This window comes from Amblyomma americanum, chromosome 7, assembly GCF_052857255.1.
Source record: "Amblyomma americanum isolate KBUSLIRL-KWMA chromosome 7, ASM5285725v1, whole genome shotgun sequence".
Classification (NCBI taxonomy): domain Eukaryota; kingdom Metazoa; phylum Arthropoda; class Arachnida; order Ixodida; family Ixodidae; genus Amblyomma; species Amblyomma americanum.
The window spans coordinates 134,727,612-134,744,728 of NC_135503.1; the positions used below are offsets into that span (position 1 = coordinate 134,727,612).

The following is a 17,117-nucleotide window of genomic DNA, read 5'->3' on the forward strand; positions in this document are numbered from 1 at the left end:
GTTAGCCCTATACCCACGAATATGGATCCAAATCTACACGCTGCCAGAAGACAGGCAAGGGCTGAATATGTAGAGGCGAAGATAGCCACACAAGATCAGGTAGTCTACACTGCGCCATTCTGTGCTCGTGGACTCGTAGCCAAAGCATCAAGAAGACGGTATCGGTTGTCACAGCAAAGAAGTGTGGCCTCATCAGCGGCGCATCCACGAGAGATGGGACGATAACTGAGGCAGAGGAGATCGCCGTAGCTCTAGCGGCAGCCGAGGGTTATCGCACCTACAAATCTCTCACAGTCATAACAGATTCCCAAGAAGCGTGCAGTCGCAACATGGTAGGAAGAATAAAAAAGAAAGTACTAAGGATTCTCTTGAAAACCGAGCGATCCAACGAAAAGATCCAACATAGGATCTACTGGGTACCGGACACGCTGGAGTCGAAGGCAATCTGAAGGCGGACAAGCTAGCTCGCGAGCTTACTATCCGAGCTGGTGCGTCAAACGCCTCGGACGGCCCGGAGATAACGGGAGAGCTCACGTACGCAGCTATACTCAACCTCATCAAAGGCAGAAGACGCAAATATCCCCAGCCACATCCTCTGCTAACGCAATATGAAGCGACATGTTGGAGAAGACTCCAAACAGGAGCCTTCCACAACCTTCACATTCTACATAAGATGTATCTGGAGCAGTATAGGGATACATGTCCGGGGTGCGGGGCAACCCCCACGCTGTATCATATCACATGGGAATATATACACAGTGTAGCTTTCCGAGGTAACAAAGAGCCAAATGCGGAGCAGTGGGAGGACCGGCTAACCAGCAGCCAGCTCAAGGTCCAAAGAGACCTAGTGAGCCACGCATGCCGGATGGCCAGGGACAGTGGTGCCTTGGACTAGGGGCGCCAACCACGCTGAGCCTGGAAGACATCGGCAATCATCGGGCAAGCAAGCAGCAAGAATCCTTTATTGGAGCAATAAAGTTTATTCACTCACTCACTGTCCTGCTCTGTATCTCCCTCGGTAAATAAAGGGGAGACGCCAATGAAGCATATCAAGGTAATGGTTAATTTATTGGCATTGGTGTTAAAGCATATGTTGCCTTGACCCGGAAAGAACCGAATGGCTCCTGACACCGGCATGAGGAGGGAGCTCAATTAGGCTGCACTTCGTCGTCATCAAATTCGGCGGGTGGTGCCACTCGTGCTGCGTAAGGCTGCTATAGTAGCCCTCACTCCCTCCTCCACGATAGTTAGCATACCGGTGAAGTTGGGAGCCGGAACGATACGTGCCACTGCTGAGGAGGGGCTGAGAAAGATGGCGGAGAAGGGCAGCCGGCCGGTTGGTGCAGAGGAACCACACTTGTAGGCCCAGTGGGCGAGGCGTCCTCTGTGAAGGCCGGCTTCAAATGGTCGATTGAAGTGGTGTCAGTGCGCCCATGAATGTCGACGACGAACAACTTCGATGTTCTTCCGAGTACACGGAAGGGACGTCGTAGGGGCGCTGGAGCGGCTTGTGGACAGAGTCTCTTCGAACAGAGACGTGCGTGCAAGTCGATAGTTCGAATGGAACGTGTGGAGATGGGAGAAACTGGCGTCTGAAAGGCGGTACTCGGAGATGACGGCAAATCGGCGGAGCTGCGGCACGTAATCGGTAGGATCGGGATTTGTAGACGAATCGGTGGATTCAAAAAATTCACCAGGAAGACGCCGGAGTGAGCTGAAGACAAGTTCTGCCGGAGTGCGACGAAGATCTTGTTTCACTGTAGAACGGAGGCTGAGCAGAACCAGTGATAGGGAGGCGCTCCAGCGGGAGGGGCCAAGTTGGGCTTTGAGTGATTTCTTTAGCTCACGGTGAAAACGTTGGATCCTGCCTTGGCGATGGGATGGTAAGCAGTAGTTCTAATTCGGCAAGTTCCAAGTAAAGTCTTAAGTTTATTAAGAAATGAAGATTGAAGAATGTAACTGTGTGCTCCGGTCCGTGGTGATGTTCGAGGGAACACCGTACCGGGAGATCAAGCCGGCGACAAAGGTTCTGGCGATGGTGTCACTGGTGGCGCAGAGGAAAGGCTTTGGGCCAGTGAGCAAACCATTCGGTGCAAGTAAGAAGATGTGAATGCCCAGCGGAAGGTGGCGAGAGACCCAAGATATCGATGTGGATGTTTCCAAACGTGTTGATGGCGGAGGGAACGAACCGAAGGGAGATGTGTGTCGCTGAGCTTTCAGCTGCTGGCAAGCCAGGCTAGGCACGGGCCCAGGTACGCACACGTCTTTGTTGATGCCGGGCTAGACGTAACGTTTAGTGAGGAGATGCGGCGTGGCGCAAATTCCGGGATGGGACAGGCCGCGGAGGGCGTCGAAGACAAGACAACAAAAGGCAGAGGGGACAAAAGGGCGCGGAGTGCCTGAAAAAATGTCACAGATGATGGGGACGGGGCAGGAAGGGAAAATTTCACGGACAACCAGCGAGCCAGGGTCCTTTTAAAGGTCCATAACTTCCGCGTAACGTTGCTACGCTGTTGTGAGGGCGGCAAAGTCGAGGCTCGGTTACGGAGCAAGAGAGTCGACGGAAGAAGTAACACGTGACACTGCATCAGCCAGGGCATTGTCAAGGCCTTGCGCATGTCTGATGTCGGTCGTGAATTCCGCCACGTATGAAAGGTGACGAATTTCACGGGGCGAGAATTTGCCGCTCCCCGATTTGATGGCAAAATCGAGTGCTTTGTGTTCGGTGAGAATGTGGAACTGCCGACCTTCTAAAGGGTGCTTGAAATGCTGCACGGGCATGTAGGTGCATGACAATACGTTCACGGCCGAAAGTACTGTAGCGGCTTTCGGCAGCGGAAAACTTGCGGGAGAGAAAAGATAGGGGCTACAAGCACCATCCGCGAGCTTGTATAGCACGGCTCCACCTCCAGAGTTAGATGTGCCGGTCATGAGGCGTAGGGGTGCATCAGTACGCGGATAGGCAAGGAGAGCGAGGTTGAATGGTAGAATGGTTACGCTTTCGCGGCTTAGAAAGAATCCAGATCAGATGAAGACCATGCCAGTTGTGCGGAGTTTGTTTTCTTGCCTTGAAGCATGTGTCAATGGTTTAGGGAGTGCCGCACAGTGGGGGATCAAACGGCGATAAAAATTATAATCCCGAGAAATTCAAAGAGCTTGCGGATTGAGGCATGCTGCGGAATGTCTTGAATTGTCGTGACTTTTGATTTGAAAGGCCGGATGCCAGAGCAGTTGACATGGTTAGCAAAGAAGTTGAGCTCCGACTTGCCAAATTCACATGTTTCTCTGCTGATGATCAGGCCGTAATCAGAGAGACGTTGGAAAAGCGGCCGGAGGTATTGCAAGTGCTGCTCAGTGTCGCGCTGAATACGAGGAGGTCACAGATGAAGGCCATGCAGAAAGGTAGAGCCCGTGTAACTGTGTCCACGAAGCGTTGAAATGTCTGGCCAGAGTTAAGGAGGCCTCGGCCCCGGATATAAAACTCAAAAGCCTTTGCGCACAGGAGAAGAATGGCGGGGCGCCAACTCATGCGGAAGAAGGACGACAGAGAACTGAAGACGACCTTCAGTAGGCTGAATTCTGCCATTAGACGGCACACGAACAAGCTCTACAGGTCGCAATGGGCTTCATTCTGCGCTAGTTTGACTGTGTTCTCACCGATGACGAGAATATGGCGAGTTATTGGCAGCCTTGCTGGAGAATCTCGCTCTTCTTAACCTTTTGAAGCTCTTGCAATAAGCAAAGCAAAACCTATTGCGTGCTTGGCAGAGGAATTTGCACATGGACCCGTACGTGCTAATTCTGAGATTGATATGTACACACAACCTGCTTCCTCCAGGTCTATCATGGACGTTCCGTTCACGCTTCGTGAGCTTGAGACTGCGCTCAGTGGCCTGCGTTGCCGGTGTACACCAGGTCCCGACGGCATCACCAAACAAATGCTGCATAATCTGCCCTTGGAACTAAGGAAGGAGCTCCTCAACTTCATCAATCGAGTTTGTGAGACTGGCGATGTACCTCCGTCATGGAAGGTCGCACATATAGTTCAAGTATTGAAGCCTGGCAAAGACCTGACGAACCTTGCCTCGTATTGCCCTGTGTCATTGACCTCCGTTGTAGTTAAGTTCACGGAGAAGCTAGTAAATGAACGCTTATCATGGTGGCTTGAGGACAGCAAGGCACTGCCAACATGTATGACAGGATTCCGCCGAGGTCTCAGTGCCCAAGATAGCGTCTTAGACTTGGTGAGTCACACTGAACAAAAGAGAGCTTTCGGCCTTTTCACCTCAGCCATTTTTCTTGACGTTGCGAAATCTTACGTCACCGTGCTTCAGAGCTCAATTCTAAACAGTTTTCAAGCCATGAGCATACAGGGCTATATGTTAAGTTTCATTCACATCCTTCGACATTGTTATTGCGCTACTCGTAGATTCATTTACAAGTTTATTAGTGATAATGCGGTTCGTGTACAGTTAGGGAGTACGTTAAGCACCGAAAGGGTTGTATCGCGAGGTGCACTTCAAGGAAGTGTTCTTTCCAACACGCTCTTTAACGTCGTATTGGCTGGCCTTCCCGATTTGTTGCAAAAAATTGCAGGCATGTGCGTATGTCAATATAGGAGGACGACATCTGTATTTGGATTACTGGCTACTAACACAAGCGATTAACCCTGATTGCTCGACAGGCTTTACTTTCGGTACAAGCGTACCTTCAAGGTGAGCGATTCTCTCTATCAATGGAAAAATCCGGCTTTGTTCTGTTTCCAGGTGTAGGGAGATATCAAGCGCGGTTGAAGACAGACCTCGGTCACTCTTACGTCCGCCAATTGAACCACACGCGTTTTTTGGGCGTTATTATTGTCTCCCGTCAGCAGTGGCGAAAAGTTGTCGACGCGATTGTTTCATCTCTATCTTCGCGTCTCAATTTGATCCGTAGAAATGCAAGTGAGCAATGGGGAAACCATCCTTCTTCAATGGTCAAACTTCATGAAGCGCTGGTGGTCAGTCGCATAATGTATCAATTACCTTTAATTTCCCCCTCGGCATCACAACTTGAACGTCTCGAAGTTGTCCACAGAAAGGGCCTAAGAAGACCCGATGGAGTTCCTCAGGCGGCTGCGAATGAAGCAGTACTTCATGAGTCTCTATCGAAACCTCTTAGCCTTGTCGCTTCTCAGAGACTACTAATGCAGCTTGGCCGCCTAGGAGAGACGGTAACTGGGCGATCCTTTCTCCAGCGGCTCTGCAAGAGATATGAGTCGAAGGCCTACTTGGCACTAAATACTCGGAGTTCATTAGGCCTTAATGTCCGAAGGAAAAGGAAACGGTTGAAACCCTCTCGTCTTTTCCGATCCTCGACTGTTAGATCACAATTCCCCATGTGAGCGCAAAGCGCAGCTCTCCTTTGGCAGCAACGCGTCCGCTCGTACTTGAACATTTGGAAACAGAGTATGCCCGACATCTTCAAAATTTTCACGGATTGTTCTGTGGACAAATTCAAACAAGCTAGCGCAGCGGCTTTTTACATTCCTTTTTTGGACTGTAAGTGGTCGTATCTCCCACAACGGTCGAATGTGTTGCTATTGAGGCGGATTTATGGAAGTTACGGTCTTGTCCGGCTCAACCTGTTGTCATCCTAACTGATTCAAAATCTGCCCTTCAGAGGTTAGAGCTCGGATTTTCTACTGATTCCTTGTCTATAAGCTCACTGCGCTTGGGGCAGAATGTGTACAGCAGAGGCTTTATTCAATATTTCCAATGGGTGCCCTCTTACATAGGAGTCAACGGTAATGAGGTGGCAGACAATCTCGCTCATAAAGCTCTCTCAAGGATTCCATCAAATAAAGTATCTCAAGATGGGAAAAGTCTCTACAGTAAACTGGTGCTCGATCATTTCAGTACCCTGCGGAGTGCGCCCCACAAGCCATGTCTGACCAAGGGACGGAGAAGACCCCAGGCGACTCTACTACATCGAATTTGCATGGCCTCTGCTCGCACTCCTGCCTGGATGCATAAGACGGGCATGGTCTCCGCTATGTGCTTTAAGTGTTGTGTGCTGAGATATCGAACATTATATTATGTACAGCCCAGAGTACAACGAGGAAATGTATGTGAAGTTCGCTTCCTTCAAGAAGACAGGAACACTTCACAGTACAGTTCAGGACATTGTCTACCCGAGTGGAAACCAGGCATACAGAATGGAGGCTGCACGCCTCCTTTTAACATTTCTGCAGGACACTGATCTTGTTTCTAAATGGTGACAGCAGGAACGGACTATGGTCTACTGTGATTGAATGTGTGCGTAGATGATGTCTTCTGGAGTGGACTGTGTTATACAGTTAGTTAATGTGTGTATGGATTGTTTCACTACAGTGGATTATGTTCTACTGTGACTGAATATGTGCATAGATTGTGACTGCTGGAGTGGACTGTGATGTGGACTGTGTGGAGCGATTGTGTACATAGATGGTGAATGCGGGAGAGGAATATGTGCTATTATAAGAGACTGTGCGCATAGCGGGGTAGATATGACAGGTTTTAGGATATTATTAAAATAGAACTGACGCTATGGTGGAGCAATCGCTGGCAGAATAAGCAAGGCTAATCCCACCTGTAGCATTAAGCACCTCAACTCAACTCAACTTAAGGAGGCAAAATGGCATGCGGATGTGTTCGAAGAGGCCGAATATGGTGTAATGATGGTAGTATTGGTTACATAGGATAGTTCTACGGGATCGGGTGCAAGGCCTTTACGAGATCTGTTTTATAGAAAATTGTACCGCCATGCAGCGCAACGGTAAAATCGCGTTGTGAGTTAAAGATAACGGTCCGGAACGCTAGCGTTGTTAAGGGCGCGGTAATCACCACAGGGCCGGCAGTCCTCTGGGGTTTCTTCGTTACCATGTGTAGGGGGACGCCCATAGGCTAGATGAAGTTAGGATAATGCGAGCTCCAGCATTTGTTCGAACTAGTTGCTGGCGATCTGTAAACGGTCTGGAGCAAGGCGACGGGCTCGAGCGTGTGTGGGCTGGTCGTGGTAAAAATGTGATAGGTGACATGGTGTTTGACGAGGAGTAAGAAGTTAGAGGGACGGAGCAGAAAAGAGTATTCATCCAGGAGGATCTCGTAGGCCGGGTGATGTGGGCTTGGTATGCTGGAGATCGATTCTCGAAGACAGAACAGAGAGGTTCGTCACGGCGTCTGCGACACACTTGCTGTGCATGTTGACCAGCAGGTTGCAGTGACGCAGGAAATCAGGTCCGGGGATTGCGTAGCGTATGTCCGCGACCAGGAAAATCCTGCGGAATACACACCGAATACCCAGATTCAGTGTGAGAGCATGTTCTGCGTACGTAGCGATGGGGGTGAGGTTTGCGGCATGTAGCAATGACCCGATGGGGCAAAAAGGTGATGATGTAACACTGCAGGGGAGGATGCTCCCCTGTGTTCCGGTGTCAACGAGAAAACGGAGGCCCGAGATTTGATTGCGAATGAAGAATAGGCGGCCGGTCTCCGGGGCGACACCACTTGCCGCTTCTAGTGGTGCCGTGGGAAGTTTTCCTGCAAACGACAAGGAAGGGTACGCCGACGCGCTGCTTCGCCGAAGGTGCGGTGATAGACGCCCTCGCTGGCTTGAAGAGGTGATAGGTGAGGTCTGGCGACGGGAAGGCGAGCGAGCGCGGGAAGTCGACAGTGGAACGATCTGGTCTGAGCTATTCTTCACGGAGGCTCTGAAGGCCCACGCAGGAGGGAAAAGAGGATGGTGGGGTGGGAGGCATCGAGACGGCGATACGTCCATGGCGGAGTCCGCCAGCTCAGCCAACTTCTCCAAAGACAACCCCTGGGCGGGCACGAGCACCATGCGGACCGACGACGGCAAGCCTTATCGCCTAGGATCTGCTGGAGCCGCCGCAACAACTGTGTAGGATTGCGGTCCATCAGGTCTTCGGAGGAGATGAGCTGCTGCAGGCGGCGATGTTCCGAGACAGCTGTTCGCTTGATGAGCTCAGCAGCCAGCGTGTCAAACGGGGCCGAGGCGGGTGGAGTTATGAGGAGGTCGCAGACTTCAGCGGCAATCTCAGGTGGCAGCGACGCAGCGCGTGATGAAACTTCTGCACCTGGGTGGTGATGCGGCCAATAATGAACTGGCTGTTTACCTGGGCGAGCGAGAGCTGAGGATCGGCCGCCTAGAAATGGGGAAGTCCAATGGACAGCGAAGATATGGCTCTGGAGCTATATCCTTTACCGGGCATGGCAGAGGTGGTGTCGTCAGCGTTGGCCATGGTGGGAGCGTGAGTTCCAGCGGACGTCCGAAGTCGCCAGTTTGTCGCACTAATCAGTATGAGGCCGGCGCGATGAAGGCACAAGTTGATTTATTGGCTGAAGTTCTAGAGCATATAATGCCTTGGCCCGGAAAGAACCGAACGGCGTGTGACACCGGCACGAGGAGGGGGCGCAATTAGGCTGCACTTCGGCGGCTGGTGCCGCTCGTCCTGCGTAAGGCCCCTAATGATGCTGTATGTATATATGTTAAGCTTTCAACAAATAATCATTCCAAACATCATGGCGGACGGTAACCGTAATTGAATTCTGAATTTTTTTTCCGCACATCCACGGGGCACCATTTTTGGATGTTGCATGAGTGCCACTCCTTCGCGATATTAGACGGGTATTTTCGTTGCTTTTAATATTTAAACACTTTGAATCTCATCGAACAAAAACTTAAAACCTGGTGACTAGAATACCGTGGAATTAATTCACCAACGCTGGACCTATACTCGCCTTTACAAACATGAAGGCAGTCTTCACTATGACAACACTAACGAAACTATTCGTACCGTTCATATCCCCAAAAAGTCTCTCACCACCCCCACGCCTAGGGATTCTGAACGGAATTCACTTAAATACACTCCACACCTCTGCCCGTTCCTTCTACCCTCTCCGATCCTCCCCTACTGAACCTACTTCCCTCAACTCTATGCGTATCTGAACAATTCTCTCTTGTGCTGCCCGGCTGCTACTCAAGCCTGTATGGTCCATACCCCTCTCCCTCAATGTTGTAGGCCCAGCTAACCTCAGACCGCTTGAGAGACCGCTATGTGTGTGGCATACTGTTTCGTGAGCCTGGCGCAGGGCATTCTCGACGCTTAATGCTGCGTCTTAATAAGGTTGCTCATTTCTCCCTCTCAATCACACACAGAATATTCTGGCCAAGAGCAAAGGGGCAGTTGATGAATTAAATTTTTTCGCATGGTGTAAGACTTCACTGTAACACTTTCACCGTAAAGTTCGAAGGCTGAGTGCATTAAAAAAACGCTTTTAACACTGAAATAATTTTGCAGCACCCCTTCGATATTGTCTCCCTCGCAATATATACTAAGCTTCCAACGCTACTTGAGGTCTTGGAAAGAGTTGGAAAACGCTTCTTTTCGCAGAGCTGTCAGCTCTTTTGTCGTGGCGTTCTGAATGACCTCCACGCTCCCATCCAGCGACCTTTCAGGGCTCTCTTAACAAGAGGAAACAGGGAAAAAATCACATGGTGAGCGGTCAGGCGAGTATGGCGGATGGAAAAAGTACAGTAATGCTGTGCTTGGCGACAAATTTTGTCACGCTGAGAGCAGTGTGCGGCCTTAAGTTACCGTGGAGAAGGCTCCATTGTCCAGATGCCCATATGCCAGGGCGACTGCGTCGCAGTGCATCACTCATATGTTGGAGCACTCAGAGCTTTATGTTTACACGCTGTTCGAGGTGGACGTCCATCTCTCCACATTCACTCACAGTAGAATGCGCAGACAACTAGTGACAAGGTATTTTCCTACACGTAGTGCCATCTAGCGGCTGCCGCAGCAATTAACAAAAATAGCTCCGGTTAGCCCGAAAAGATGGCGCTACACATACGCACCAACGTATGTTTCTGGGACTCATTCCTTGAGGAGAAAATAAATCAGTCTCGAAACTTTCCGGACAAAGGTTGTATCTACAGGTAACTCCTCTGGAATGCTTCAGTTTTTTGCTGTTTAGTGTAAAAAACATTCCACTGGTTTTACGAGACAGTGCTGACTACTCGGTTCAAGCGCATGATAAATTGAAAGCAAAATTATGAGGCGCATCGGAAATTTGCGCCAATCCCATGGATATGCTCATAACTGTATCCTATAGTACTCGTTACTTGTGTGAAAATTAAAAATGATCCAAAAGGAAGTTAGACTTAGACGCCGCTACATGGGGGCGATTATACGGAACTCACCGCTGCTGAACCATCCATATTGGTCGATGACCTCGGCCGTTGCTTCCGGTTTGTTATGGTAGCCTCTCATCAAAGAAGGTGCCCGGAATGTAATCTCGCCCACATCGCCGGGTCCGAGGGCTACGCCATGCTCGCTGTCTACGATCTGTAAATCAAATACATAATAAAACGGTTTATGGTTCATTTTGAAGACCATGGAAGTAGGACTGATCACAATCCAGAGTGTAGTATCATGAGCAATTAAACCGACAGCTACGCAGCAAAATCTTCAGTGAGAGAGCCGCGCACGTTAACCCGCTGTCTGCTAGCAACTAGCAAGTTTTTCTTGCGTCCAGGGCTTGGGACGAAGGCCCGAGTCGCGATCTCCCTTGAAAAAGCAAATTCATTCTGTCAAGAAGTTGTGCAGCTATGTTCATTGTCTAATGAGTGGTTCCTGCAAAATGCGTAAAGAGTCGTTCGGCCGTAATGTAAGACGTGAGTCAAAGCTAGCCTATATAAATGATCCCGCTTACCGATCAATACACGTATCCTTTAGGAACGTATCGGCTGTGGTTTTGATATCTTCACCCCTGCACCAATCCTGGCTAGTTCATCAGTGACCACAAAACTCAGCCTAAGCACGGTATTGCATTTAAATTTTCATTTCCAAATTAAACAGGAGGTCCAGACATAAGTCCCAGGGAAAGCGAAGATACGGCCGTGTGCGTATGGCGCTTGCACGGTAGAAACAGCAGCCGAACCGGTTTGCAAAAGCCTAGAAAGCAGGAATTTTGACATCCTTCTCGCCCGATGCGAACAGAAGAACAAAGTGCATATTGTGCCGCCAGATGCCGATCTCATCTTCATCTTCATCTGAATATGAGGAACCATCTTCATCTCTATACATATGTATACAGATGGGCATCAGACGGAGCACTCCAAAGCGTCTGACCCTAAGCTACTTTGCAATCTACTCTTTAAGACAGCCGGAATTCTGTACAATCACATCGACCACCTATGAAAAGAAATCGGGGAAGCGTCTGAGATTTGAAGAACGGAAACAGAGCACGTGGTTGGGGCGTGTAGCATTAACGAACCGGAAATTAAAATTCTCGCATAGATGGCAACTACCAGCATTGTTATCTGCGTGTGTATGACGTATTTTTCCTGTCTTTTTTTACAGCCATGATTTGTGAACATGCATGCTTTTGATTATGGAAGAAAGAGCCACTTTCAAGCCTACGTCCTTCCTGTCTCCTCTGTCATATCTTATTTATTTTAGCTCTATGTTCTCGTCTCGAAAAGTTTACAGAACCCCATGATCTGAACGGCTATGTGAGCGCTGGCTGAGCAAGCAATTTTACTGACCATTGCTAAAGGATAATTCGCACGTGTGATTCGTTTGCACAATGGTGCTAGTTCAAAATTACCAAAAAATCTTCTGTCCTTATAGGTTGCCTGCTCTGGTGTCTATATTGAGCGTCTAGTTTTGTTATAGAAATTTTCTCGCCCACACTCCGGTCGGAACCGGTTCCAGTGCCCTTATATGGCATGCATTAGTCATCACCTTTTCTAATATCCAGCACCTTTGGTTGTATTGTCATATGAATTTATGCTATCATGACCCAATATTCCATCTTATTTCGTTTTCTAGGGTGGGTCTAATTCCAAAATTTCGGTGTTATTAGGAAACTTCTAGGCGCGGGTGAACTTCCAAAATTTGCGGATCTTATTTTCAAGCTTTGCGGTGTCTTATGGTTGGTTCAGTGGTGGTCACGCGGTGTTTACGTCGTCACCCTCTCAATCGCATTCTATGAACGCGGGGTACATTGGTGTAGCAGTTAAGCGATGCGCCACTGTCCCAGGAGGTGGCTGTTTGAAACAGTTATCGGTGATACATATGAGACCCAAGTTGTTCTTTCGAGCTCTGAAAGACTCATGCGCAGCGCCATGGTGGACAGGCGGCGACTGCATTCATTTTGGCAGTTGTGGGCGGTTGCACACAATCCTGTAAGCAGGTCGCCGCATTCCACGGTCGGCACGTTGTGATGATATTATGAGGGTCACGCGACCCTAGCTGCCAAATCAGGAACTTTGTTGCGGGGAAACCTGAAACTGCATGAAAACAGCCTAAATGCTTTACCACTAAGCTGCGTTATGCAGAAAGCACAGCGCTTGCAAGCGCCTAAAGAGCCGCGTACTCATGGCGGGTTGCGCTTCCGTTGATGTTGCACCCGGTGCACAGCTTCAGTTGAAATTGTGCAGCAGAAATAGTTCGTTAGTGACCTGCTGGTTAACTCGCTCTAAGAACGCGCTCAGTAGTTAGAAGTGGGCAGGTATGTTCTAGAAATTCACATCATGAAGGTCACGTGACCCTAACTGGCCGACAGGGAGTTTCGTTGCGAAGAAACCTGAAACTGCATGACAACAGCTAAATGCTTTTGCACTAAATGTGTTTATAGGAGTGGATCACCATAGCTCACATTGCTTCACAAAAATGCTTGGAGGTAATTCAAAGGCATAAAATTAACCAGTTTACTCGCTAACCTAGCAGGCAGCTTCTGTCATGGTCATAGACTATGCTTTCGGAAAACCATGGAGGAGAGGAATTCGAACATTCAGATATGAAACAATGGCGGATACGGAATGTCATAATAAGAGAGTAATTACTGGCATTCGCCCATATGCAGCCATACGGCTGCAAAGGAAAGATACACAGCTTCCACAGAAACATTGTACTTAAAAGAAAAATTCATCCTGGTCCGAGGTTCAAACCCGGGACCACCGATGAGTAGTTACTCTGTTACTACAAATGTACTCCACCTTTGGGCATACCCCTGAAAAACTTCTGACCAAGATGGTCATAAAGCAGGATGTTTATGCGACAGCATAAACTAGCATTCGTGGTATACCTTCATTGAAAATATTTAAGGATATGTTTCGACAAATTATTGGAGAAAACAGTAAAAGAAAAAGTAAAATATCACGGTTCTGTTGCAGTAATAAGGCTTGAATGTTTCTTTATCATCTTATTCAGAACGTTCGCTATTGCAAGCAAAATTCTGTCGCGAATTGATCAAATTTTTTCGGTGCTTTGCGAATGCATATACGGTGTAAGTATAGACACGCAAGCAATTGGTAAAAAAAATTTCTTTGGTTTTAAGACTTAGGGAAGCTTGTTTTAAGATGATTTTACATTCAGTAATTTCAGCAGCGTGTCATTCACCCGTTGATTCTATTCAAGCTAGCGCACTCAAAACTTACAAAACGACAATGGTGCACTAAAGGTTTTCCAATTCTTAAAAGAAGTCCTGATGACTGAAAGCCGGGTCCTTTTGGCAACCAGTTTGGCGGTTGGGAATGTTTTGTACCGCTGCTGGCTATTGGCATCGATGATCTAAATCATGTCAATGATTTTGCTCCAACCAGAAAGTAAAAAAATTTGCAGTAACATCAATTTCGCGAAAAATGGGAGTCATTAGCTATTGTCCCAAGGTTTGGCACAACATACACAAAAAAATCCGGTGAGCGAGCTCCGAAGCGCTGCTCCTAGAGTTTGAAGGCGGTGTACAGGCATCATCATCATCATTTCATCATCATCCTGACTATTCCAACAGAAGGCCAAAGGTCTCTCCCAAATCTTTTCAAATAATTGTGGCATTTGCCAGCTGCGGCCACCGTATCCCCGCAAAACCTCTTGATCTAATCCGCCTACCTAACCCTCTACCACCTCCTGCTGCGCTTGCTTCTCTTGGAATCCACCCCGTTAGCCTTGAGGACTAGAGGTTATCTTTCCTTCGCATTACATGCCCTGCCCAAGCCCATTTGTTCCCTTTTATTTCGACTAGGATGTCAACCCACTTTTGTTCTCTCACCCACTCTGCGGCTTCCGGCCTCTTAACGTTACACCTGTCATTTCTCTTTCTATAGCTCGCTGCGTTGTCCTTAACTTAAGCTGAACCCTTTTCGTTAGCCTCCAAGTTGCAGCCCCGTAGGTGAGCCCTGTACCCGCGCTGTCTTTGCCCACACCCACGGCAGCGCTTTGTGGACAAAACTTAAGCAATTATCTATTCTGTTCAGTATCCCTGCCGAAAGCAGTATGTTGACCAGACAGACGCATAGATGGATGTTCATCGCACAACCGGTACAGCACGACCAGGACAATGTCAGACCACTTGGCTATTCACTGGCAGGAATGCTGAACCAGAAGTTCCTATGAAAACATCGCACTTGGGTAGTGATCCATTTAGAGAGTGAGAGAAAAAAAAGCAAAAGGACGGAAGGGCAGAGAAGTTAACAAGGCGATGCGCAATACGCTATCCTACGCGTGGGGAAGGGAACAAAGGGGAAAATGAAAAGAAAGAGCGGCAACGAAATGAGTTTTTCACGTGTCCATCGACCACTATGACAAAAGGACAGAGGGCGCACACTTAAATTTAACAACATTTAGAGTCGGGCACTCAACCTCGAGTCCTTTAAGGACATCAGGAGTGCCTTCTCCACTGTTCTTTCTGATGAAGGTTTTGTCCAAGGCCCCAGAATCTTGGTTTCTGTAAGAGTACGAGAGTCCAAGCGGCGGAGTGTAGCAGCCAGGAAGGCACGCTCACGCTCTATACGAAGGCAGTCAAAGAGCTTCTATGAAGAAGTGGAGTCGTCAGTGAACAAAGTAAGATCACACTACTTTGTACTGATGGGCGAACAAGCAGGCCGGAGACCATGCGATAGGCGTCTATGGCATAGGTTCCAGGAATAGCAGGTAGGAGTTTTTAGTAGAGTTCGCAGAGATAAATATTTTACGGATCATGAATAACTTCTCCCTGAGACAAAGCAAGAGGAAGTGGACATGGAAGAAACCTCAATGATGAGAATAAAAATTAAATGCATTTCATAATATGCGATCACCCTAGTATCGTGAAGCGTCTTTAGGTCCTCGGAAAAGTGCGTTTCCGCGACCATAGAGTAGCAAGCTCTCGAATTAGCTTAGACCTGAAGAAGGAATGGAAAAAATAGTAAAGCGGAAGACCATTAGGTAGTTAGCGGTAAGAGGGAAACTAGAGGAATTCTGGATATCGCAGCATCAAAGATATTTGGCTGCAACTGTGAAGGACGATCTTAATGATCACACAAAGAACAATAATCTCAAAGCTTTCATCACGGACTCCGCAGTAGAAATAGGCTGTAAAACCCCAGCGACGGCCAAGTGTTTCAGCATCCGCTTCGCACGCGGGAGGTGCGGGGTTCGATCCCCAGTGCCGCCGGGTACCCGCCGATGATACAATGTGTACAAGCTTTCCCCTGGTCTGGTGCCCGGCTTCTTTGGGATGAAATACTTTGCAAATGGGTCTTTGACCCCACCTTGAGAAATAGAAAAAACCTTGTGCCATGGCGGTCTTTGGCCGTAGATGTCCTTGCGCCATTAAAATCCATTATCATCAGAAGTAGGCTGTAGGATCGTTCAACAGGATACAGGCAAGCTATCTCAGGAGACGAAAGATCTGATAAAAACACGAAGACATGAAAGCACCTAAATCCAGAGATATAAAAAAACTGGCACAGCTATCAAACGTAATAAATAAGCACAAATTCGCTGACTGAAAGAAGTTAAATCTGAAAAAAATCGAGCATCCTCTAAGGAAAGGAGGTAGCCTAAATGCAGTGAATTGGAAACTAATCATAGGCAAAAACCAGACGTATGCTATAAGAGACAACAAGGGCAATGCAATTAGCAATATGGATAAGATAGCTAAACTAGTCGAAGAGTTCTACAAAAATTTATACAGCAGCTAATGTGATCAGAATGTCAATGAAAGAGGGAGTAGCGCACATGAATGAGCCATCCCGCTAGTAACGAAAGAGGAAGTATAGAAACCCTTACGAGCAATGCAAAGGGGGAAAGCAGCTGTTGCGGATCAGGTAACAGCAGATGTCTGGAAGGACGGAGGCAAGATTGCTTTGAAAAAAAAGCCACCGTGTACACGCAATGGCTTATGATTTCGAGCGTAACAGAATCATAGAAGAACGCTAACATTATCTTCATTCATAAGAAACGTTGTCAAGAGCTTGAAATTTACTCACTTATCAGCTTACTGTCCGCTGGCTATAAGGTATTCACTAAGTTAATCGCAACAATAATCAGGACAACCTTTTACTTCAATCAACCAAATGGTCAGGCAGGTTTTCGTAAAACATACTCGACAATAGACAGTATTCACACTATCAATCAAGTGATAGAAAGGTTCGCAGAATATTACAAACTCTTTAGAATGACGGCCCATGGGGTGAGTTGCTGTATGACTGAAAAAGCTGCTGCGCAACGACGACAATGTGTTGTCGCAAGTGTTGTCCTTTTCTTTCTCGTGTTGTCGTTGACCGCAGGTTTTGCAGTCAGAACCAAAAATTATACATAATTTTCATTGATTAAGAAAAAGTATTTGACTCAGCGGAAACCTCAACAGTCGTGCAGGCACTGCGGAGTCAGGGTGTAGAAGTATCTTATGTTAAAATACTGGAAGAATGTATAATCACTCCACAGGTACCATAGTCCTCCATAAAGTCAGCAATAAATTCAAGAAAGGAGAAGTGTCAGGCAAAGAGACACGATCTAGCCAAACGTATTCAGCGCCTTTGTACAGTAGGTGTTCGAGGCCTGGATTGATGACAGTTGAGGTTGGGAGTTAATGAAGAATATCTAAGTAATTTTTGATTCGCTGATGACATCGCCTTGCTAAGTCAGTGAGGAGATGAACTGCGAATCATTATAAATGAGTTAGACACGCAGAGCAGAACGACTGGTCTAAAAATTAACATTTAAAGTTCCGAAGTCTTACAAGGAGCAGCAGTTCACAATTTGTAGCGAGATGCTGAAAGTGGAAAGGAAATACGTCTTCTTACGG

The 17,117-nt window shown here is 47.8% G+C and overlaps 1 protein-coding gene across 1 annotated transcript in view; it reads right to left on the reverse strand.

The window, feature by feature from the left end:
* LOC144098086 (uncharacterized) overlaps positions 1–17,117 on the reverse strand; it is a 168,995-nt gene that overhangs the window by 6,778 nt on the left and 145,100 nt on the right. The window contains exon 9 of the mRNA XM_077630638.1: positions 10,246–10,390. Within this exon, the coding sequence (XP_077486764.1) occupies positions 10,246–10,390 (145 nt within the window). The remainder of the gene's footprint in view (positions 1–10,245; positions 10,391–17,117) is intronic.